The sequence below is a fragment of the Diadema antillarum genome, unplaced genomic scaffold (genome assembly GCF_040938485.1).
Source record: "Diadema antillarum isolate AM-2024a unplaced genomic scaffold, OU_Dant_1.0 scf00000013, whole genome shotgun sequence".
NCBI lineage: Eukaryota > Metazoa > Echinodermata > Echinoidea > Diadematoida > Diadematidae > Diadema > Diadema antillarum.
Window position 1 is genome coordinate 1,154,556 of NW_027270902.1, and position 25,517 is coordinate 1,180,072.

The window sequence follows — 25,517 nt, forward strand, 5'->3', positions numbered from 1 at the left end:
TCCACTTCCCTCAGAAGATTAAAATATGTCATTACTAATATCATCTCATTGGTAAAGGCTCCCTCTGTACCGTATGTTCCCCCCCCCCCCAAAAAAAAAAAAAAAAAAAAAAATTACAACGGGACCCTCCGCAATGATATCTTTAGAAATAGTGGATCAATCCAAATACAAATTCAGGGTATGAGACTATAAATCATTGCCCACATCTTACAGAAAACCCCATTCGATTTGCTTCAGTGGTCAAAGAGAAATGAGGAATTTTGTAGAGGATGTCGGGAATCTCTTTTGTCCAAGTTCTGTCTATTGTTCACACACAAGATCATCGAAATGCTAAACTCGGAAGAATCTGATTCATGACATGCTTTACAACAATCCACATTTCTCTGTGACCGCTTAACCAAATTGAATGGGGCTTTCAGCAACATAGAGCTAAGCTGTTACATTTTAAGACCCTGAAGTAGCATTTTGACAGTTTAATCATTTTGGGTGTTATCAATGCCAAAATCTGTAGTAATTTTTTTTTTTTTTTTACCATACTGTATAGACTAACCTTGGTCAGTTGTTGGTCATGTATTCTTGGTGTCCCTGGAATATTCCTGATGAGTCTCTCAACCTCATTCATTGCTTGATCCATTCCTTCTGGGCTGGAGTTAATTGCACACCTATGGCATGAATAAATAAAGAGCAAAATAATTTACAGAGTTAGTGGAATACATTACACTACCTGTATTGATAATTCAGTGTAAAATGTTTTTCATTAAAATGTTTTTCATTACATATGTACAAATTCAACATTTTTAATACACCACAAGATAACAAATCCATGTCCCTCTTTCTACACAATTCCACATACATTGTACAAATACAATATATATATGTATACAAGTATACTAACAAAGCTCACAAAACTGGTTCGTAACCCCAAACCTGGCAATCTGTGTGCAAAGATATACTGTACAACAACTCAGAGAGGGCCTGTAAGAAAACCTATGGCTTTGATCCCCCCCCCCCCCATTTCTTCATTCACACACATCCTGTATACGTGATGCATGACAAATCTGAAAGTGTACGGGTTCGTTTGTTTTCCCTTTCTGTATTAAGTTTTTTGTTATTCAAATTACTGTTTCTTGCATCAGGTTGTCTTCACAGCAGGTGATAGACAAATCACCTCACATTGACATAAATACATACCATTTTTCACTGTTGTTTTTTTTTTCAGCAAGCATGACAAAAATGATACATATGTGGGTTCTGATTTTACATTTATTTTAATAAAGACACATAATCCATGTAGTCCATGCACAATTGGACTAGGTTCGTTCAAAGGAATGACACACTATTTGTAAGAAATACTAGTCCAAGATATCCATGAGATGTCTGTGTTAATTTTTGGTTAGTTTCCATTAACCCTTGATGATATTCTTGGAAGCCTGAGAGATTAGTTGTCATGACATGAACTGCCTGCACACACACACACACACACACACACACACACACACACACACCCCTACCTCAGGTTATCTTTATTGAGCACCAAGGAAGCTATGGTCTGTAGCTGGCCAAGAAGTGGATCAATGTCTTCCTTCTCAGCTAGTTCCTTCAGGAATGCTACCTACAAAGGTTACACAAAACAAATATTAATTCACTGTCATGACTTTACTACCGCAATGCAATGACAAAGACACAATGCTTCAATACTAGCATTTCTTGCTGCTTCATATGCAACTGTAAACACTATTTCACATTTTCACAATTTCTTGCAAAAACACACACACAATTACATACACACATACACAAATGCACAACAATCATATGTGCCATTGCTTTTAATCTTGATAGCAACTGACCAAGTGAAGGAAACCACATGATTTTGATTTGTTGCTACATCTTGCTTATTCAACATTTTATCATCCATTCTTCCTGTTTTATAAGGTAGACTGCAACATTCTCTCTTTATCGTAGCTTTTTGTTGTTCCTGAATAACTCTTTGCTTCAGGTACAGAAATTTCAAACACTTCTGAAATGCTGAATTCATTACTGATTCCAAAGTTGGCAACACATTTCAGAAAATTACTGTTTCTGTTCCTCTCTCAAATCGGCAATGTTTTGTAAATTTTTTTCAGATTTCGTACAGATTTGATAAATTCCACTAGTTCCAGCTCAGCTGAGATATGCAGTGAACTTCACAAGTGTTAATCTAGTGGTGACAAGGTATCATCTGCAGCTAACCCCCTTCCCCTCTTATCCCCTCACCACCATCAAACGGTGACAAGGTATTATCTGCAGCTAACCCCAGCTCTTCCCCCCCCCCCCCCCCCCCGGATTTCTGACATCAATTCAAAATTATGTGTTACAACTCATCCAAGTTTTCTGAATGTACAGTGCAAAAAGAAATGGATAGGTATGCAGACTTCCTTGAACTAGTCATTCATTGACCACACGACTCACTTGTGACATGCCACTTGCTATTTCATGGAGCCTTCCAGAGGGCGACAGACTGCTGCTTGCTCTCTTCATGGCATAGGCATGTCCCATGTTGGTCAGAGAGCTGGACAGGTCAGCTGCCTCCATCCTCACTAGAGTGGTCAAATGCTCTTTATCCTCAAGTCTTGGGCTGCATTTGGTAAAGACAAGTTATTTCACTAAACTTATACTGGCCAGATTTGTTCAGAAAAAGTTCACCTATTGTGTAACACCTTTTGTTTTCCAAGCCACGAATTGCTTAAAGGCAGCCGATCGCCATCCCTAATGGTACGTAAACTCCGAACGACCAAAGTTTGTGCATGCAATTGCGCAATGCCAGACTCGGTGCTATATCCATAAACGTGTGGGACAATGCTGCCACTGAGACACGTGTGTGTGTGTGCATGTGTGTGTATGCATCATACACAAACATTGTCACCGCGAGATGCGGTGATTGGAGGAGAGAGGCCAGAAGACGTGTGTGTGTGTGTGTGTGCATGTGTGTGTATGCATCATACACAAATATTGTCACCGCGAGCTGCGGTGATTAGAGGAGAGAGGCCAGAAGACGCGAGGCTCTTTTGGCCTCTCTTCATGCGCATGCGCACTGAGTGTGTGCGTCCATTCGGAAGCTCACATGGCTCGCTCGGACAGCCATTTTGGGTTAGGAGATTAGCACAGAGAGCGCTCTTGTAGCCTACGCGTTTTGTTCGCTGACCCATTGAGCCAGCGCTATTCTCATTCGGGGTCACTACATTTGATACAGAATGGGGGAGGCAGCATGTTGCGTTCGTCTCCGTGCCGCACAAACCACTCGCCACGACTGAGTGCCTTTAAAGGTTACATCATGAATACAAAATATGTATGGCTGTATTCAGATTTTTCTTTTCTGAAATAAGCCTTTACAGGACATCATGAATTTTAAGACATACATGGTCATTTTTTAAAAGTTCATAATAACAACTATTTTTCTCTAGTAGATCACATCTCCAGTAGATACAACTTGTAACAATTCACTACAGTGGTGAACACATCAGAGACTTTGCTTTAATAAAACACACTGACTTTGGATTGCACTTATTATTTGTCAAACCAAGAATTGTTTCACTTGTATCAAACGACCTCTGGTAGAAAGTTTCAACATCGACATACGAAGACAAATCAAAGAAGTACATGACATAGTAAACATAGAATGATAGCAAACATGATGAAGACAAACCTGGTGAATACACTGCAGAGTAAGTCAAACATTTCTTGAAGATTTCTGTCCAAACAGAAGGAAAACAGGCCAATTCCCTGAAGTGAAAAGAGATCAAAACACAAGTCACTACAGACAGAGCTCCATACAAAGCTTGAATCATTTGTGTCATTCTCTTTATATTACATTTGTACCTCTTCTGTGCAAGTTTTTAACTACAATATGTACATACAAAATATAGCATGTTTGATATACAATATCAATGAGTTTTGGATGACGTATGCTCGCAAAGCATCATGAAGAAATTTTTTTTTTGTAATTTTCATAGTAATTGTGTGTGTTGGGCAGCACTGACTGATATTTCTTCACATATTGATAAAATTCTCTCTAGATCCAATATAATCCTCTGACAATTACTGGATTAGATTTCATAACTAGGTTTTCATGGCAACTGTTCAACCCGATACCAGGGATGTGAATTATTTCCAAATGTTGATGAGACTCTCTTCATTCAGATAAGCTTGATATACATGTATTCTCTGAATGGAGATCTACCGCACCATTTTTAACACCAAGTGCCATTCAAATTTGATACAACACAGCTTCTTGATGATGTATGTCTGGCTTGTAGTATTGAGTGATGTACAAGTGTATCATACTCTGCTTTCACATGATTAAGAAACGAGGTGTATGATAAAACCATTATCTCATATAACATTTGACATGGTGGTCTTTACAGCACAACTTACCTTTTGAACTACTTTGTGTGTCACACTACCTGTTTGCTAAGACCACTGTGAAATTGACCACGCTACATATTCAGACGATAGAACAACACTAGGGAACTATTCACACTACCTGTTCATACTGCATGATGTCACTGTGAAACTGAGCGATGCGTCTGAACGCAGTGATCCCACCAGTCTTCAATTCCTCTCGCTGTGCAAATTCACGAAAGTTTAGATCACCGGCACCCATCCTTGTCAAAAGAAACATATCAATAGCTTTTTATTTTTATATGCTGGAACAGAGTATACAAAGATTAATCAAACTTGCTTTACATTATTCACTGATGCCTTACAGCAAATTGAAGGTGTAAACATTGAACCTCTATATATATTTACACACACTTTAGAGCATATTTTCAGTGTGCAATAACATGTTACAGCTCAGTGAACAGATGTCTTGTTAACCCCTTACAGTACTTTGTTTGCACACTGGCATGCACAAATGTCTGGAAACTAACTGTCAATGCATGGATATTAACCAGGACTGTTTTGTGCAGCCATTCTGGAGTGCTTTTTTCTCTGATTGGGAAAGACGTGTATGAACTCATAGGTCAGCAATACAGCTGTAACTTCATCAATATCTCAAGACATTCATTCTACAGAAAGAAATAAGTTAATCCATTAAAATAAAGTTGTAGTATGAGCACACACTTGTGTACAGCTGTATACACAAACCTACACACAAACAGAATAGTAAAGTTAAGAGACTGGGCAATATTGTATTTGTGGATGCCGGTCATTTCAAAACCTGATGAAACCAGTACTCACTTTGTGATGATGTTAGAGAAGAGTGGAAGGTAGATCTGTAGTTCCTCAGGGATGTTGGAAGGGGTGAGCATTGCCCTGAAGTATGTAATGCCATTGGTTGGCTGCTCACAGCACTGTACATGGACACCAGCTAGTTTGGGCATAGAAATAATGAAAAAAAAATAACAAGAATTACAGCCATAAGAATAAAGAAAGACATTCTTGCCATTTGTTCCTTTGTACTTTAACTTCTGGATTGACTTTCTCAGAAACTCTTCTGACGTTATATTAATACCTTACCTTCTTACCTATGGGAATTAAGCACCCTGACCACTCACGCTCATCAAATCAAATCCATATTTCCTCCCTGTTTACATGTATTGTTCAAGCTTTCTGTCTACATCACATTCCACTCAAGACTTTAAATCTCTTCCTCAATAAAATTACTACTTACTTCATCACTCCTCTCCTCCACGTAAAACATTCACTTCTCCTCAATCAGTACATTCCTAGAGTCTATCTATTTCTTCTTCTTCTTTTTTAATGGTACAAAACCTTTAACTTTACATTCCTCAATCATTTCCTGGCAATCCCCTTCTTACTTTTCTGTTTGCATCTTTCCACATGATTTTTCCTGAATTTCCTTTATCAACTGTTTCACTACCTCATAGCTAGCACTGAGGACATAATGAAACTACACCATATATTACAGCCTTTTATTCTACACTCATCAAATTCAAAGCATTTGTAGGGGAAATATTCTTTCTGAGAAAGGCAGAGCATGAATGCAAACAGATCTCACCGCAAAGTGACATGCTTGTACTTTGTAAAAAAAAAAAAAAAAAAAAAAATATATATATATATATATATATATATATATATATATGTTTGTGTTGTCTCCCAGCAAATATTTAATTTCAGTCTTACCTATCTCTCTGGTTTCCACAGATGTTCTTATGACCTTTCGGTCAATGTCATTGACCTTTAAAGTTGGCAGACAGGTCAAATCTTCCTCCTTCTTCTGCTCCTCAAAGAGCTTACAGCCTTTGAACCAACCATTGTCGGACATAAAAACAAAGACAACAAGCTTTAAAATTATAAAGTGTGTCTCATTAAAAAAAAAAATTAATCTGAGTTTCATTGCAACTTTTTGCTATCAAAATTATATCATAAGCTATATGAGATATACATGAATGGAAAGATAAAAGCTTCTCGTCTTTCATTTAATGCACAACTCAATGTTCATAACTCATAAATGACTGAGTTAAAACAAAGGACACTGATGGACAGACACTACTAAATTTTTATTTGCACATGTAAATTGTGATTTTGAGTGAGGTTTTCACGCCTCTTTGACAAACTTTTGCCACAAAAAAAAATCATAGCTTTAATATCCCTATTTTTTCCATTCATAAGACAGCTCATGCATAAACAATGATTAACATCTGCTGGAGACAACTTAATTTGAAAATTTGCTTCAATTTTACTCACACAGATGCATAGTTAAGTAAAATATGGGGCCATTTGGCCTTCCCAACTTGGCAGAAAACAATGGCCTTCATGCTTTGATGAATTTACACAAACATGAGGGTGGAATGTGATAAAAGGGAATTCACTCATGCAGATATCAAGACTATTGTTTAGTGCTAAGTCGGGAAAGCTGGATTTTTTTTTTCAGCTATCCATGGAATAGGTAGAAATGAAGCATGTTTTCATGCAACCTTTTCTCGAGCATGCGTCATTCATATTTAATGCATAAGGTCTCATATGATGGAAGAAAAAAGTATAGATATTTCAGTTATTAACTTTGTTTTCGAAAAGATACTTGTCACTGTAAAAGTCTCAAAAACTTGACTCAAAAGTTGCAATTCTGTAGGCAAATGAAAATTTGGTAGACCCACTATCCATTGTTCTAGCTCAGTCATGCATGAATTATGAACATTGAGTTTGGCATCAAATGAAAGAAGAGAAGTATATCTTTCCATTGATGTACATCTCATGAAGCAAATCAATGAATTTGATAGCAAAAAGTTGCAATGAAACTCAATTTTGTTTTGTTCTTTTTTTTGTGGGGGGACATGCTGTACTGTTGCTCTTTGAACAAATGTAACTTTCATTTTTTTTCTCCATTCATTAATTTCCACATCCTAATAAAAAGCATTTACAAAGAATACAGGATGATGCATACACAGTAGAACATTGGAACAATACAGGAAAAATGTACAACTTATAACAATTTCACAACAGACAAACACAACAAAAAAGCAGTTATTTCAGTTTGTGGGGGATCAACATAGACAGTTGGTCTTTCTATGGCTGATCCCAAGTATTACAGTTAAAATAGTTGCATTAATGCAATACAAACAATAAATGTAACTTCTTTATCATTACAACTTCAAATTTACAGTCTATTGATTCCTAAATGTACAGGTATTGTACAATGTAGCTAATATGGATCTTGGTTGATACAAACTTCAGAGTTCTTAATAAAACAAAAGATTTTCATGCCCGAGCAGTATGGGAGAGGCAAGAATTTTTTAAAACTCACCTTTCTCATACACTGCTTTTCTGTGTGTCTCATCCAGATCACTAATCATTCCAGCTAACTTCCCTCTTTCCTCCTTCTCTAGTTCTTCTATGTAACTCTCCTTTGGCTTCATCGTCAGCCATAACTTGTGCTGGTTGACCTGGAAGTAGTCTTTGACCTTCATCTGCAGAAACTTGGGGTCAGAGGTCATCTTTGACTTGAAATGTTCCACCAGTTGACTGAGCTTGAGGAATGGTGTTGGGTCATCACCATGGTTCCAGAAAGGCATCAGACCCTGGAAAAAAAAAGATGGCAAATTACAAACAGATCTTACTGATGTTATCACAAATATGAAAACAAAAACATATGCCTCCAACGACACTTTGTGGCGGAGGCATAAAAAAAAAATCACAATAGTCATTACATGTACTAATCTGTCATAACACAAATCATTTAAATGATATATTATTTTGGTTTTGGCGGACACACATTAAATAAACTGAGAAGTAATCAACAACATTTCACATAAAAGTGGTGTAACAGTGCCTACAACACCTTCCACATTATGGTACATTATACATTTTCATTAGTGTTGGCCAATTTCAAGGTGAGTGACTGGTGGATAATTTGGTACATTTCTTGTTTCTTAATTCCTACTTGACTTGTTGATTTGAACACCTACTCCGCTTTCCACAAGACTCCTTTTCTAATAGTACATTATATGAATTATGTCTTCAATAACTGACGCAGTCTTGTCACAAAATAAGTCATTTAAAAACACCTAAAAATTGATTCAAGTTTTACAGCTGATGAGAAAATTCATTTGATAAGATATAAATGGTGACAGGAATTATAAACAAACAAACATGAACAAAAACAAGGTCTACAGAAAGATGAACATACATACACCAAGGCCTAGAGAAAGGTGAACAAACTACAGCAACAAGGTCGAGAGAAAATTTAGCATACATGCATTAACAAGGCCAAGAGAAAATTGAGTATACATACAGCAACAAGGCCAAGGCCAAAGTGAGTGGTCTGGTGCTTCTGAGAGAGTTCTATCTTGTGCAAAATGGCTTCAATGCGCTCAGCTTCAAATCCTGTCCTGTGGAAAAAAAAAAATTGTAATAATAAAACTTTTGTTTCAAACTCTAATGAAATGATAGTGGGCAATTCACACGTACAAATGAGGACAAAAGCAAATAATCCATACAAAATACACACACTTTCATGCTCTGGTTGGCAAGGGGATGAATGAATGGAACATAATCAACTGCTTTGTCAAGTGACTAAAAGGCATATTGTAATTCAAAGAATACATTTCTCCTTCATTATCATATAAGCTAGCTACTTTGAAGGAATTAAATTCATCATGAATACAAACTAAATATATGCATGTAATAAAAGTTGAAATGTATGCACTGCAAATTACAAAAATGTGAACTGAATAATAGACTGCTTCTACCTAAAAAAGCGGGTATACACATTTATTGCTTGTTTGTACTACTGGTGAAATGTGGCAAATTTTTGTGCGAATAGCCTTACAAACTGATTGCTTAGATTTGGAGATATATTGAATTTTGTGTAAGTGTACAGCATTTAGGTTGGTAAGATTGTGTCATAATTCAAACTCAAGAACATAAAACTCACTCAATGACCTCCTGAAAAGTTTTCTCAATGATCTGCTTAACTTGGTCAGTGTCCTCCTCCGAGATACCACGAAGCCCAACACTAAATGTGCAGTCTTTGGTATGGTTGCTGAATCTGGGGAGGTGAACAAAGGATTCAAACAAGCATCACTATACAAGGATACCATACAACTCTCCACAGTCACTACCTAGCAGTGCTCTGCAGTAGAGTGACTAGCTTACTACAGCTTTGTAGGAAACTTCATCTAAGAAATGCAGCTGAAACTTGTCTACAGCTGCAGTAACAGTGATTGCCTGAAGGGGAGGGCCATTAGCTATTAACACAAATTATGTCTATATAATCTTGTATTGTTTACCAGGTAATCTGCAACTGCATAGGGCCTACTTGGAAAATTCCTAATGGTTGCAAATATCATAATTTTGAAGAAACTGTGAGGTGCTGCAAATTGATATAGAGCACTGAGGTTTGGGTCAGTTTAGTATTGGTCGAGATAAGGATTCAGCTTTCAACTTTTTATGAGATACATAGAACCACTTTATGAAATGTTAGAGCATACGATTTTAAGAGGAATGCAAAGTTTACTTGATGAAAATGAGTTTTGCAATGGCTTAGATATCCAGAAACAAAGTAACACAAAACAATCCTAATAAAAGGTGGGTCCCACCATGTATTAAGATTGCTTTGTTTTTGATATCTCAGCTATTTCAAAACCAATTTTCATCAACTAAACTTTGCATTCCTCTAAAATTATATGCTCTTTCACATTCCATAAGAGGTTTCTCATTATCTTGAAAAATAATCATAAAAAAATGTTAAAAACCTGAAGTCCCATTTCAACTGAAACTACACCAACCTTTTAACATGTTGAACATTCAGTGTACAATCTATTCACCATATCACTATAGCAGAACTTGCTGCAGCACACTGCAGCATGCTATGCATAGGAGTCTAGTTGCACATGATGCATGTTTTAGTAGTGTGCATGTGGCTTGATGAGGGTGTTGTTTACATGATGATGGGGGTATGATCCACACCAATTGTTTTAATACTAAATTATGCTGCAGACACAAACTCTTGTACGTGGATGAAAGAAGAAAAGATGAGACTGTGGAAGAGAGAAAAAAACTCTTGTTGACAAATCATATACTGTATCTATGTTCCGCTGCATAAAACTTACTATCAAACACAAATCAAATGGAGTTAAACAGCTTGTCAGTTCCTTTTCTTTTTTCCTTTTTTCTTTTTTGCAACTAGACCTACAAAATTGCACTCCTACACATCCACTCCATTTTTCTGTGATTTACAAATTAGTGCGGTGTTGATATGATTTGTCCAAAGCACATTCTGTACATTAATGAACGCCGGGTCTGCATTCATGCAAGCAGGGTCCCACCATGAATTACCGATTATCCTTTGGAGTTGGTCAACAAGAAGATACAGCATTCAAACATTTAATAATTTTTATGATTAATATTAATGGGGAAAGTTTGTTTAATGATAATGGCGATGTTGAATAAGGTAAGTTTCATTGAAGCTTAGCAAAAATCACTAAGCTCAAATAAAAACCTGACACAAATTGTTGGGTGAACCTACCCCACAACTGGTGCATAGTCAGATCCAATATTGGCTTCTACCAGAGAGCGGTAGAAAGGTGAGGTTGGTCCGTCAACCAGCAGAGAACCCAACAGCTGACATGTAAAGACTTCTTCAGCATCAGTTATGCTGTAGAATAATAAATGTAGGACACATTTGAACAACACCTTTTATGAAAGTATATCAAAACACTATACAGTTCAAGATATTAAGAATTAACACTAAATTATTATATATTAACAATTACTTTACAAGAGAAATAAACACATAAACTCAAATACAAGTTCAAATTATTCAATCATAGCACAATCAGCAATACTACCATTCAAATTGGCCATTCTTAAAATTCTTTTAGAATGTGTAAAGAATAGTCCTTAATATGGTGAATATGTGTAAAGAAAGAAAACCATACTCAACACAGAAAAAAAATATGATCAAAACTTCTGTTTTCTGGTTCATCAGAAATTGATCCACTTTATTTAAAATAGAGTCTAGTTTATAGCTCAACGTAATAGAATCATAAAACAATTCAATGCTTAGTTTTCAATTACCTCAATTCTCTCCTACATGCCTAATATGATACGAAGACTGTAATCTCAGTCCCTACAACTATGTCCCACAACATACACATGTACTTGGTTTTAGGATACGCTGTAGGTCATTGTCACTATTACGATGTTGTCAAGATAAAATGATGTAAAGGTTAAACTGTCAAGCAGATACAAGGGGTGACTAAAATGTTTCGAGCCGAACGGGAGAGGAATAATATACAAGAGACCCGCGGGTCTAGCGCTCACCTGAGTATCGCAAGTTCACCTTTCACGCAGTCACTAACCTAAATTATTCACAGCTCTACCAAAATTTGACCAGGCATTCTCAAGTAGAAGATGAAAATGTACAATAAAGGCCCAATTTTTTTTAAGATTCCTTAATTTGGGGGGATTGGGGCCCCCTGGGGCCCTCTGGGTGGGGCATGGTGCCCATTTTGATAAATTGAGATCCTGACCCCCTAGGGATGCTACCTGCCAAGTTTGACAAAAATCCATCATGAGGTTTTCAGGAAGAAGATGAAAATGTACAATTCAGGCCCCCATTTGGACCCTTCCAACCACCCCCCCCCCCCCCCCCCCACCCAAGAGGGGCACCCCTGGATCTCCTATGAACAAACTTGAAACTACAGTCATTAATGTACTCACTCATAGTATTATCTCAGCTCTATAACTTCTGATTCTAGAGAAGATTTATAAAGATTCCTTCATTTGGGGGGTTTGGGACCCCTGGGGGCCCCCTGGGTGGGGCATGGTGCCCATTTTAACAACTTGAGATCCTAACCCCCTAGGGATGCTACCTGCCAAGTTTGGTGAAAATGGGTCATGGGGTTCTCAAGAAGACGATAAAAATGTACAATTTAGGCCCCATTAGGACCCCTCCTCACCCCCTCCCCTGGGTCCCAAGGGGGGCACCCCTGATTCTGCCATGAACAAACTTGAAACTACAGTCATCAATGTACTAACTCATAGTATTAACTAAGCACTATCACTTCTGGTTCTAGAGAAGAAGATTTTTGCAGAATCCTTAATTTTGGGGGGGCTTGGGCCCCCTGAGGGCCCCCTGGGTGGGGCATGGTGCCCATTTTAACAAATTGAGTTCCTAACCCCCTAGGGATGCTACCTGCCAAGTTTGGTGAAAATGGGTCATGGGGTTCTCAAGAAGAAGATGAAAATGTACAATTTAGGCCCCATTAGAACCCTTCCCCACCCCCCTCCCCTGGGTCCCAAGGGGGGCACCCCTGATTCTGCCATGAACAAACTTGAAACTACAGTCATCAATGTACTAACTCATAGTATTAACTTAGCTCTATCACTTCTGGTTCTAGAGAAGAAGATTTTTACAGATTCCTTAATTTTGGGGGGTTTGGGCCCCCCTGGGGGCCCCCTGGGTGGGGCATGGTGCCCATTTTAACAAATTGAGTTCCTAACCCCCTAGGGATGCTACCTGCCAAGTTTGATGAAAATCGGTCTTGGGGTTTTCAAGAAGAAGATGAAAATGTAAAAAGTTTACGCACGACGCACGACGGACGACGGACGACGGACGACGGACGACGGACGACGGACGACGCACGACGCACGACGGACGCCGGACGAAGGGCGATCGCAATAGCTCACTTGAGCCTTTAATTTTTTATTATATCTTAACCCTACTCATCAAACTTCTTGGTCATGGTATGGTAGACTGTTAACGTGTACCTCCAGAAGGAAGGTACATTGTACTATCAATGAACAAGACTACTCTAATCTTCTGAAGCTCCTACCGGGAAAAAAAAAATAGAAAAGAGGCAAAGAATGATCACAAAATGGGTCTTGTTTATATCACAGTGGCATGGAGGCACTTCATCACCACTGCAGGAAGTGTGTGGACTCACAGGGGGACAATGAAGGCAATAAAGTGCTTCTGCCTCTTACCATCTCTTGGAGGCTCAAAACTTTCAGTCCCCCTAGAGACTTGTACATTGTACATTACTATGTGAATTCTGCAAGCATGACATACCTTCCCATCATGTAGCTTGCACTCAGTACTGTCTGCTTGCTGGGGTCAGGGGTCATGGGGTCAGGAGGGCAAAATACTGTGTGCTCTCGCTGTGCGACAGAAACATTGATCTTAGTCATAACTCAAGACATTTTACTACACAGTCTAATAGACCCCGTTTACAGTGAGTGAAAAGGCCGAGCTCGGCCGCGGCCAAGCCCGGCCTTCATTTCACTGTGAACGCGCAAAAGGCCAAATGTGGTACCAAAATCGGCCGTGCATTTGGCCAAGCTCTGGAGGTAGTCTCGGCCGCGGCTTGGCCGCAGCCGAGCCCGGCCTTTTCTCACTGTAAACACAAACTGGGCCAAATGCGGTACCAAATTGCCACTGGCGCGCTCCCAATAATAGTCGTTTGTTTACAAGCAGAGCGCCACTACGACAGAATATTGAAAGGTTTGAATTAAAAGCCCGCGCCAAGCCCGGCACTGTAAATGGACAAAATTGCGGGGCCGAGTACCGCAATTGAGGCCGGGCTCGGCCCAGGCTCGGCCCAGGCTCGGCCCGGCCCTGCACTGTAAACGGGGTCCAGGACGACAGCAAAGGTATGGGAGAATATTTTTAAAAAGAGTCTATGTTCTACAAGAAGATGTCCAGAGAAAATACCTCATCATCAGAACATTTATATTCTACATCATAATGGTTGTTGTACATTTGTTTGGATGACAACAAAGCCAGGGCATTATACCATAGCATACTAAAACTAATACAGTTGTAATACTATTCAGTACAATTTGACTGTGCAGGTAATTTGTAGACCTACATGTAGTTTAGTCTAAAAAACAATAGAAATCCACAGCCTCCATGGTCTGAATTTGATCATTTCATATCAATAGTTGTTCACACTTTTCTCACCTGTGTAAATCTTTAGTATACTTAAACCAATGACACATTGAAGCTCAGTGACATTGTAGGGTGTGCACTAAACAAGTTTATGGAGTAAATAGAGGTATATACACGTTTGTACCACAAGATGGTAAACTAAGAATTTAAAACTCACTGGACTGGTCCATCTCACTTCATCTGGTACCATGGTGTTGGGATCTATGCTGCCAAAGTGAGACAGTGCCTTCTCCTCTATCAACTCTAGGTGGCGCTCTACTGGCAAGTCACCATACGTATAAAACCTGTAATTCAGGATAGTATCAAGCAGAAAACACAGGGAGTCATCTATAAAGTGAGTTACTCCTTTGTCAAACTGAGCCAGTGACCATGAAGATAAAACTCTGCTTAAAACATATTTCCATCCACAAAAAAGGGGGGTTACATTAGGATAAATATCTTCTCCAAACAATGGCTCCTAAATACATTGGGTACCTGCACACCACAGACTGACATACACACATGTACGATAACTCCTTCACATTGAAACATATGACTATTGAAACTATCCTCCCTTGATGAGCTAGAGCAAACCAGAATATGATCCTGATTACAACATCATCTCTTATGAACACAGTAATAGAAAATCTACAAAACCACAAATTGACTTCACAATACAATACTGTAATGGTGTGCTGAAACCTACTAGCTTTTAGTCTCATTTTCTGAATTGTGTTCTACAAACCATTGGTAACATTGTTACAGGCCTAGCATTAAGGACTTCACCGATAGTTCCTTTTAATAAAAGCTCTGCAAGCTCCCACCCCCCCCCCCCCCCCAATTACATTATTGCACGCCAGGATATGAATACACAACATTTTACCTTGAATTGCTTGGATGATAGTGTGTAGCATGAAACTGTTTGAGTTGATCCCATGTTAGATCAGGTATTTGAAGTGGATCCCCACCACTATTGTGTGAGTATGTATGAGATGGAAGAAGAGCTGATTGAGCACAGTGTGCATACAGCTGATCAGGACTGGACTGTGGGAAAGAAGAAAATAAATGACATTGCTCTTGAAACACAGAGATAATCACGGGTCATATGACTTGCTTGGTCTTTAGAACACAGACACTAACAAATTTTAAAATGCAACTTCATTTGAGCAGTGTATCAATATATTGAATAAATGTCATTTTGTCAACTTTGACTTGATTTGTGAGCAACTATTTGGCTAGTGCATACGTTGTGTCATGAAAATATGGGTTAATTGACATACCTTAGAATTACCAACTTGAGCAAAAATCGACCAATTTGCATGTCTTTCTGAGCGAACCCGATTTGCATACGGCGAATGCATGCCGAAGACCTCTACTGGTGGTCAGAGATGCATGCGAACACGCTGGACACCGCAAGACAGAAGATGTGGGGAGCGGTCTACTAGAAGCCGTTAAGATGAGGGTTCATGTGTCATGAATAACAGCAGACCTCAAAAGGCCCTCATGCTGTCACACTTGGGTGGTCTCGCTTCGCTCACCCATTTATAGCCATCATACAGTGAGAGGGCCTTGACAAAAGACTAGGGAATTCACAGAAGATCACATGCTATCTTAACCCGTTGAGGACGAGTCCAGAGTATACTCGGGCAAGTGTCAATGGGAAATTATGCATGTTGTAGCAAAATCAGTCCGTCCTCAACGGGTTAAAGGCACCGTCATGTCATTGGAATACACCAGTGATCTGAAAACACTGTCAAGTCGCTGGAAGACACCAGTGAAGGTTTGAAGTTCTTGTCATTTTTATTAATTCACGTGACCTCATATTACCTGTACAGTAATCCTAAGACATTTTAGCTCCTTGCAGTTTCAATCCTCAAGCTATCTACACCTTAATCATTACTTTTGAGCTTTTAAACGTATGAGGCAGTCAGAACAGCTCTACTCTTCTCACCATAGCTCCTTTCATCTCATTGAAGACAACACCTTTGTAGATGATTGGAGATGATGAATCTTGTGTGACTTCATGCTCTAACCTCCAGCCTTCCTGCCTGAAATCAGGTTGGAACAAGGAAAAGTAGAAATTACGCGGTGCGTAATATATGTCCCTGCCGGAAGTAGCATTTTGTAGCAAAATGTACAATATAGGTCAAAAATCAAGGTCAAAGGTCAAAGAAGTCAAAGGTCAAAATTCTGTGCAAAAGCTTTGAAGCCCTCACCTAGTGCCATCACTTAAAGCAAACGGAATCGAAATCGGGTTAGAAATGGCGAAGGAGTATTATTTTGTAGCCAATGTACAATATACGTAAAAAATCAAGGTCAAAGGTCAAAGAAGTCAAAGGTCAAAATTCTGCGCAGAATTTTCGAAACCCTCACCTAGTGCCATCACATAAAGCAAACGGAAACGAAATCAGGTTAGAAATGGCGAAGGAGTAGCATTTTGTAGCAAAATGTACAATATAGGTCAAAAATCAAGGTCAAAGGTCAAAGAAGTCAAAGGTCAAAATTCTGTGTAGAAGTTTTGAAGCCCTCACCTAGTGCTATCACATAAAGCAAACGGAATCGAAATCGGGTTAGAAATGGCGAAGGAGTAGCATTTTGTAGCAAAATGTACAATATAGGTCAAAGGTCACAACTGAAATTCTGTGTAGAAGTTTCAAAGCTCCCATGTAGTGCTATCATATAAAGCAAACAGAATCAAAATTGGCTCACAAATGACAGAGAAGTAGCAAATTGAACATTTTGATCACACACAGACGCACACACGGACACACACACACACCGACACACACACGTACGGAGCCCGTTTCATAGTCCCCTGCTCGAACTCGTTCGGCGGGGACAAAAACCCATCTTGAATAGTTGTCATTTGATGATGGAAAAAGTGGCAATACCTTTCACTGGTACTTTTATTAGAAAAACAAACTTTAGGCCCTTGAAATACTGTACTTGCATGGTCATTATCAAGGCACTTATCAAAAAAGGTACAAAATGTGACTTAATAACACACTATCAGACACATAAAAAAAGTTATAAATAGTTGCCATGGTGCTATCCCAAGGCTTTGCTACCATGCACCATCAATGGAGGTAAAGACCATGGCCAACACAATACACCCATACTCAGTTGCAGCAGAATATTTAATCCTAAACAGTGTCACTGTTTTTTTTAGATCCAATTATGAATTCACAACACATTTCACAGCAATAAAGTTTCAAGAGTGAGAATTATGCACAGGGTTCATGTTTATGTAGAGGCAGGCAGCATTTGTTCCTCAGAAATCATCTTTCACCTGTCTCCTTGACTTCACCTCACAAACATTTAGCATTAGTCATGGTCATTCAATGTACCTTCAATACTGTCAGAGCTCTTATTTTCATGCAGATATTTTTTATGCGAATAAGGTCACAAGATATTTTTTGTGAGACGTTGTTTTCGCAATTTGACACCCAGGCTATTGTAAGTGCACAAATGCCTGCCCCGTCACAATATTTTCATGTGTTGTTAAATCTGTAGTCCAACAGTGATTCGCATGAAAATTAAACCCCATCGTTGTAAAAATAACAGCTTCTGCAGCACAATACAATCATCCATGTTTTCTTCAAGCTCTCAAAATTTCCACAAACAAACCAAATCTGGACCAGTCTATCAGGATCTAGTGAGGTCAGTATGTTTATATCACTAATCTACACACATTCAGAGAAGCTGCACTATCAAACTCCCCTCAGATCTATGTAGTCTTCTGTAAACCCTGTTTGCTGTATGGATTTACAATGTAAGTATGTTATTCACATACGTGTTAAATACGTGTTACTGTTAAATTCCTAGGGAGTGAATTTGGGACTAATGTACATGTAACAAGTAAAAGGAAAAGGTTATGCACTGTAGTCACAATGCGCTTGTATATGGGGGCATGCATACCTGTGTAAATACAGTAAGTGCATAAATTTCAGGGCAGCTCCTGACCCAATGCCTGTATCTCCACGGTCCATACAAGTATATGTTCGTTATATAATTCTATAGGCACATTTGACCTTGACAACAAGTTTGTGTGTGTGGCTTTTTTGTTTGTTTGTTTGCTTTTTTTTATATTCATTGATCCCTACACATGGTATCATCAAAATCCACCAAAGCATGTACTCAACAAATAATGCATACAAGGAAGAAAGGTGGGATACATTTTCCACAACCCGGACAGTCATCATTACCCTTTGTTGGCATTATTTTCATTTATTCACTGAACTCTCTCTTTCTCTATTGGATCTAGTTCTGCACACACATGTAATCAGCTCTTCTAGTTTGTTGTAGTTCAAAACATTGTTGTTGTTGTTGTTGTTTTCCTTGGGAATCAGTCTGAATAAAGAGCCTCAAAGGGTAGACTTACATGAAATCCAGTTGTCTCAATCTAGGGAAGAACACAGCGTCAAGGTAGACTGAAAGCAGATTCTCAAAATCTGTGGCATTCTGGGTTGAGAATGGATACATGGTGTAGTCACTAGCTGTGGATATGATCATCAGAAAGAAACAATTATTGTTGGCTGAAAACTGCTGAATATTGCTTAACTTCCAATAGACATTCAATGTGTACAAACCTTTGAGTTATTAATATTTTCATGCATACTGCTGTTGTGGTTTTTTTTGCAAGCCAATGACTTGGTGATAAGTAATTCACACAGAGGTTCTGAAATTCTGAACTATATTCACTACATCACAGTATTGTATTTCAAACAATTATGAGTTCATTCATTCTCACATCACATTGATCACAACAGCAAAAACAGAACAAAAATCAGCATACAAGCAGGACAAGAAGAAATCCAACATTAGGTCTTCAAGAGTGTGAAATTAGGAGTCATATTCTATGCACATATCGTCATGCGCATGGCAGATTGTTGTTAGCGCACTTCCGTGCGCATGGCAGAATGTTGTTAACCCTATGCGCACTCCCACACCCTAACGACAATCTGCCATGCGCACTCCCACACTGTAACAACAATCTACCAGGCGCAAGGAAGCGCTGTAATGACAATCTGCCATGCGCATGACAATATAGGGTATTTATAATAGTGGTATCTGAGAACGTTACATCTGATTTGCTATTACGAGTACAGGGAAACTATGACAACACTTGCATTTCCTCAAAAGTATTCAGTGTTTTCATACCAAACTCATTTCTGTTTTCATTTATTTAAAATGACAACAAAATGTCATATTCTCGTGAAGCAAATTCACAAATATGAATCCTAAACTTACCTCTGAAGGTTCAGTCAAATTGGACATATGTTACAACAAATTACTTTTGGCAACTACAAATGTACAGAGCTCTCAATGATACACCCTGAAAAATGTCTAGAAAGAGCTAAGTAAAGTGACATGGTGAATTACCTGTCCAAGCATTCATGAAAGTTGAGAGAGATCTGTTGAGCATCTTGAAGAATGGATCTCTGACGGGGAATCTCTGAGAACCACAGAGGACTGTGTGCTCCAAGATGTGTGAAACTCCACTACTGTCCATGGGTGTGGTCCGAAATCCAACACTACATCAATGACAAACACATGTTCAGATATACCTGATATTACCGAAAGAAGACAACTATGCTGCTATTTTGCTTTTCATGCTCCTAGTCAGGTAGATTCAATTGTAAGTATTCATGTAGATGAATCTGTCCCGGTTTTCTTTTGTGAATGGCATGAAATGGAAAGCAATACATAGATGAAATTGCCAAAATGCATTACTCACATATTTCTTCTGTTTGTTGCATAATTTCATACATGCATGCTTCATATTAGCATTATTTGATAATGGCAATTATCCTTCTACTAAAAAGCTAAGTATAACAGACATCTATTGGAGGCATTAAGTTATTGCACAATTGTAGCACCGCCACTCATAAAATCTGCAAATTTCACACATTGCAAATTTTTATCCAGGGTAGTTAAACAACACAAACTTCCATGCATCATGATCTACAGGTATGTTGTATCATATCCTGATATGGGGGGGGGGGGGGGGGGGGGGGGAGCCTTACCTGAAGACATTGTTGGTGTCTTCTCTAGCGACGTGAAGATACTGTGCACCAGTCTTGTCATGAGTCAGCTGCAATGCAGTCAAGTACAGCTCAGGGATAGGAACTACCTGGTAGACCACAGAATGAATAAATCATATTAAATAGCATATTGAATGTCTTGCTACATTTGGATAAACGATGTGCTTGGGTGGATCTTTGTAATTTTGAAGTCAATCCTGGAGTAAGCAAGGATATTTGTAGCTGTTTTCAATGTAAATATTTTTGGGGAGGTAACAAAAAGAAAAGTACTTCATTATTCAGCTGTACACAACTCTTGTAAAATTACATATTAAAACTACTCTACACTAAATATGGAAATGATGTTTGGCAACTGCTGGTCATTTCACTATCACTCTGATTGATAGTAAAATCTCTGCATGTTTTGCACAAATTCCACTCCCATCAAAACATGAAAATGTAAAATGCATTCTAAGCACAGGATGGTTCTATGATGTTACCCTACTTTAAATATTGTAGATTCAGGTAGCTCATTATTGACCTACACTCTGGCAAATACACAGCCTGAGATTTTTGTTTCCTTCGTAAAACAAAAAGAAATATGTTGCAAACAGTAGACCTTAGGGAAAATGAAATTTGCCATGCAGCCTTTATAAAAATCTACATGTAAATGAATCTGTATGAAAGTGTGAAACATTTTTTCTTTACAGTACCGTAAACCGGGGTGGCTTTGGACAAATTTGAACTATTTTTATCAATACATGTATCTTCATTAAGAACAAAGGAATTCTGGGGTTAATGTGGGGGTTAACAAGTACTAATAAAGAGGATATCATGCCATACAGAGACTTCTTCAGTTTATTCTATTTCATCTTAATTTTTTTTGGTCAAAGTTTGTCCAAAGTGCCTACGGGGTTCAGGGCAACTTTGCACAACTATAGACACCTTGTCAATATACCCTGCAGGATTGTTGAGTGTCCAAGGATAAACTCCCTCTGGGGGTTGTTTTGACTACTAACAAGTTTTTTAAAAAGTTTTAACAACTCTAACATGTTGAAATGTTTCATAACAACTAGCAAATATGATTTACAAAATACCAAATACCAGGTACACATTAATGAATTACAATGTATACATTGTGTATGGTGGTTTTTAGAAGCAAAATTCTGCAGTAATGAACATGTGAAGAATTTCAGTTTAAAGAGGCATTCACAGATATTTGCTTGCACAATTTTTTCAAGATACTAGTACTAGAATTACTGGTACCCCTACATTTGAAAATCTGAATTTTCAAAACACATAAATATTTATTATAGTTTAGAACAAAAATGAAAAAGGATGCTACTTAGCAACTTTGATCACATGGATAAGTGAGGTACTGTACAATGTACATGTACCATCACTGAGTTGTCAAATTCTACAGATGTTAATAAGGTAAACTACCCTCTAAATGGGTCATGGATCATTTTCATGTCATTTTAAAGAATAATTTGGGGTTTTACCCCAAGAAATGCATGTACACATGAGGTTGGCCAGATTCAAGTACCGGGGTATGTAGTTCTACAAGAAAATGTCGTAATTTTCTTTGAATGTTGTTCATTGTAACTTTAGGTCAGTTTGAAATGTTTGCAAAATAACACATTTTTATTTCATTTTTAAATGCCTTTGGAAAGAAAGAACAAAATTGTGTCTACTGGAAACACAAGGTTTTTATTGGCCCTAGTTATCACAAATTTAAAACCAATGTCTATTGGAAATACAAGGTTTTCCTTGCCCTAGAAATCACAAAAGTAAAACCAAATACAGGAAATATTTGCTTAAATTCTTGGACCTAGATTCACAAATGAAAACCAATGTCTACTGGAAATCTTGTGTGCCTGTGTGCCAATTGTTCAGTCTATTACACAAAGTCCCTCTTTTAACGTTAAATTCTGCGCATGCTTTCCTGATCGACATTCTATTTTTGCAAGCTTTCACAGCATCTTTCATGCTTTCTTCTGAAGAGTTTCTATAGTCTCTTGACCCAGATCATCTTTTACATGATCTCCCCATCCTAACTATTTCATCTGTAAAAGAAAGAAAAAACATTGAATAGCCGTCGAACATTTGGTACTTTTGTGGTGTCCAAAGTCACCCCGTAAGTGACCCCAAATCCAGGGGTGAAATTGGACATGACCTATTTTGAAATTTGTAAGGGTGGTCAGGTATCCTGAGTATACAGGTGGGTTCATGACCACTTCATGTTCACTATCCAACAAATAGGCTTGAGCTTCCATAGTTCTGTATTCCTAGAGTACCAAAAGTTTGACGGCCACAAAATTCAAGCATTCCATGGACCCTGCAAAGAAAAGCCCCAAAAACATTTAAAGGTAATGCAATATACAAGAGAAGTGCAGTCATTCAAATATTCACATATCCCCCTTTCATAACCTACAAAAACATTTTCAGAAACACCAACAGCAAAATAAATGTAAGTGAAACAATCTTTTTTTTTTCTGAACTGTCCAAAGTCACCCGCCTGTCCAATGTCCCCCCACTTTACAGTACTTTAAACTTACTACTTCATACTCCTTTAACCAACATACAGCTGTTGAGGACAACTTCACTATGGACTACAAGGGATTGAATGCAACAATATGCAAAAGGGATGCATGTAATTGGAAAAAAAAAAAGATTTGCGATGTATTATTTGACTGATTCCATAAACTGCATACCATTTCCCATCTCTTGCAAAAAAACAGTTAAAGTATACTAAACACACACACATACACACACACACACACACACACACAAAATGTTAATGACGACAAAAGAGTGATGGCAATTATTGACCCGTTGAAGACTATTTCCAAGTACATGTATACTCAGGCAGGTGTTTATTTCATAGCAAAATTTACTCATCCTCAACTGGTTAAAATATATGTGATGGTATCCATTGCCCCTTATACAATTTATCACTCATCATGTAAAACCCAATATCTATCATTAATTATTTGGTAAGGAAAAATTACAAGTGCACAAAGATTAAAACACAAGAAAATCAAGTGCTGCTTAAAACATGTATCCCAGAACATCAAGAACTTCCCACACATATCACTCTAATATGAAACATTCAGTGTGCACATCATTCTTATTGTCTGCACCACTTCAATTCAAACTTCTATTGTTCTGTTGACTTCCTATACCTGACTTTAACCAGTCGTAATTAATGACAAATGACATTTAATGAAATTTGATGAAAAATTATTTTATAATAATGGTGCCACAATTCATTGTTTAACATTTTTAAGTTTTCATTCCATTTCAGGATGCTGTGAAAGCTTACTTCAGACATACATGTAGCTTACCTTCTGAACTGAGAATCCATGAATTCTGTGCCCTGGTTGATATCCCGACACTCGCTCATGAGCTCTGCTTCCTGCAATGTAGCCTCTAGTTGATATGGTGGGCAATGCATGTGACAATCTCCCAAATGACCTGAAATCAGTTACATGATAAAATTTTACTTTCAGTGCATAAAATTCCATTTGTTGGTCCCTGTGATAAAAATAAAATAATTAAAAAAAAAAAATGCCAGACACTTAACGATTCAGAACTGAACTTTTTGTAATTACACTGTAAGCTATGTCAAATGTTGAAAATATTTGAATTATTTTTGAAATAGCGAAAAGAGAGAAAAAAATAAACTTTACTTCAAAATATCATCATTCTGTTTTTGTCATAGGCCTACTGTGTAGATACAAGCCGCTCATAAACATCTAGATCATTTGTAACTGCATTCTACAAAATTGTAAATAAAGATACTGTAATTCCACAAAATCTAATTTGTTTTCTGTAGAGTCTACACATTGTTTTTTAAGTTTGACTTGTCATTCAGTTGGTAGCATACTTATATTGGGCATTTCCGCAGTAAAAGGGTACTTTTCAGGGATGTCTCTTTATTTTCTGTTTTCAATGTGCAGCACCCCTCCCCCCATACAATCTGAATCTGATCTTCTGTTCTAGAACACTTTAATGAGAGATAACTCGAACTCTGCCCCTGCCCCAACACAAGCAATCAGAATCTATTAGAATTTATGCCAAAATTTAAGATTTGGGGTGAACGTGTGTAACGCTGGACAGAAATCTATGTACTAACATATTACGGTCAAATTATGAATGCTCATTGAAAGTCAATGAAACTTTGTTTTTCAATTGAATGGCTTAATTTTGATGAGAGAAGCTCAATTTGACAGCTCTGTAAAAGTCTCATGAACATTGTGTCTTAGCTCTACATACCATTTCTAGACTTAGGGGTGAATGCGCGTAACATGGACAGACATCTCGACAGACCAAAATCCTTGAACGCACAGCTAGAGCGACTTTGGTGACTCTGATGCAAGGTACAATGTAGTTACTGAATAAACAAGCGTGAGTTTGTGCATGTTTACGAGATCATTTGACAATTAGGTGTGAAAGGAATTTACACTAAATTTAGCGCACGTTCACTGAATCCATATAAATTTACATAAAATTGGCATTGATTCTTAAATATTCCATTATATCCGAGCATTATTTGAGTGTGGCTGCTGTGAACGGGGTCGACTGTAGCTGTACGAAGGATCCAATTCCAAGGCGATCATTGAATTGAAAAAGTCTGATGCAACATGCATTTATACACGTGGGACTACGTACAGTACTCCTTTTGCACAATTGCTCGTATGCTCTAACGTCGAGACCAATCCGAGTGAAACACCAACCTGGATGTTCTTGATCTTGCACATCGTGACCAAGATCTTGCTAGTGATGCTCGCATCATTTCTAATGTCAGTTCACCATAGATTGCTGACTTGCCCGGAGAATATTGATGTTCAGCAATACTTTCGTCGCCGCATGCTAAGGACTATCTGTTAGGCGCTACACTACAGCTGCTTACAAAACGCCATACCCAAGCAGCGTTGCCAGGTCCCAACAGAGCAAAATCACCAAAAGGCTTGTAAAAATCACCAAAAGCCATCAAAAATCACCAAATTTGGAAAAGCGTAGGTAAAGCTTCAATTTCAAGACAAAATTATATCAATAAACCTTTATCAAACACTGCGCGAGTCTCGGTGCAATTTTCGGCGCACCGTAGTCACACACAC

At 38.1% G+C, this 25,517-nt stretch overlaps 1 protein-coding gene across 1 annotated transcript in view; it reads right to left on the reverse strand.

Moving 5' to 3' along the window:
* The window catches only part of LOC139721166 (presequence protease, mitochondrial-like), a 31,023-nt gene extending 5,715 nt beyond the window's left edge, over nt 1-25,308 (reverse strand). The window contains exons 1-20 of the mRNA XM_071632498.1: nt 25,134-25,308; nt 23,742-23,871; nt 20,398-20,504; nt 19,754-19,905; nt 18,753-18,867; nt 16,323-16,419; nt 15,255-15,415; nt 14,550-14,676; nt 13,514-13,602; nt 10,967-11,095; nt 9,374-9,487; nt 8,732-8,828; nt 7,745-8,018; nt 6,124-6,240; nt 5,218-5,347; nt 4,520-4,640; nt 3,683-3,759; nt 2,449-2,614; nt 1,512-1,612; nt 551-662 (exon numbers count right to left, since the gene is read on the reverse strand). Coding sequence (XP_071488599.1) covers nt 551-662; nt 1,512-1,612; nt 2,449-2,614; nt 3,683-3,759; nt 4,520-4,640; nt 5,218-5,347; nt 6,124-6,240; nt 7,745-8,018; nt 8,732-8,828; nt 9,374-9,487; nt 10,967-11,095; nt 13,514-13,602; nt 14,550-14,676; nt 15,255-15,415; nt 16,323-16,419; nt 18,753-18,867; nt 19,754-19,905; nt 20,398-20,504; nt 23,742-23,871; nt 25,134-25,192 — 2,475 coding nt within the window. The 5' untranslated portion in view covers nt 25,193-25,308. The remainder of the gene's footprint in view (nt 1-550; nt 663-1,511; nt 1,613-2,448; nt 2,615-3,682; nt 3,760-4,519; nt 4,641-5,217; nt 5,348-6,123; nt 6,241-7,744; nt 8,019-8,731; nt 8,829-9,373; nt 9,488-10,966; nt 11,096-13,513; nt 13,603-14,549; nt 14,677-15,254; nt 15,416-16,322; nt 16,420-18,752; nt 18,868-19,753; nt 19,906-20,397; nt 20,505-23,741; nt 23,872-25,133) is intronic.
* Nucleotides 25,309-25,517: the final 209 nt, after the last annotated feature.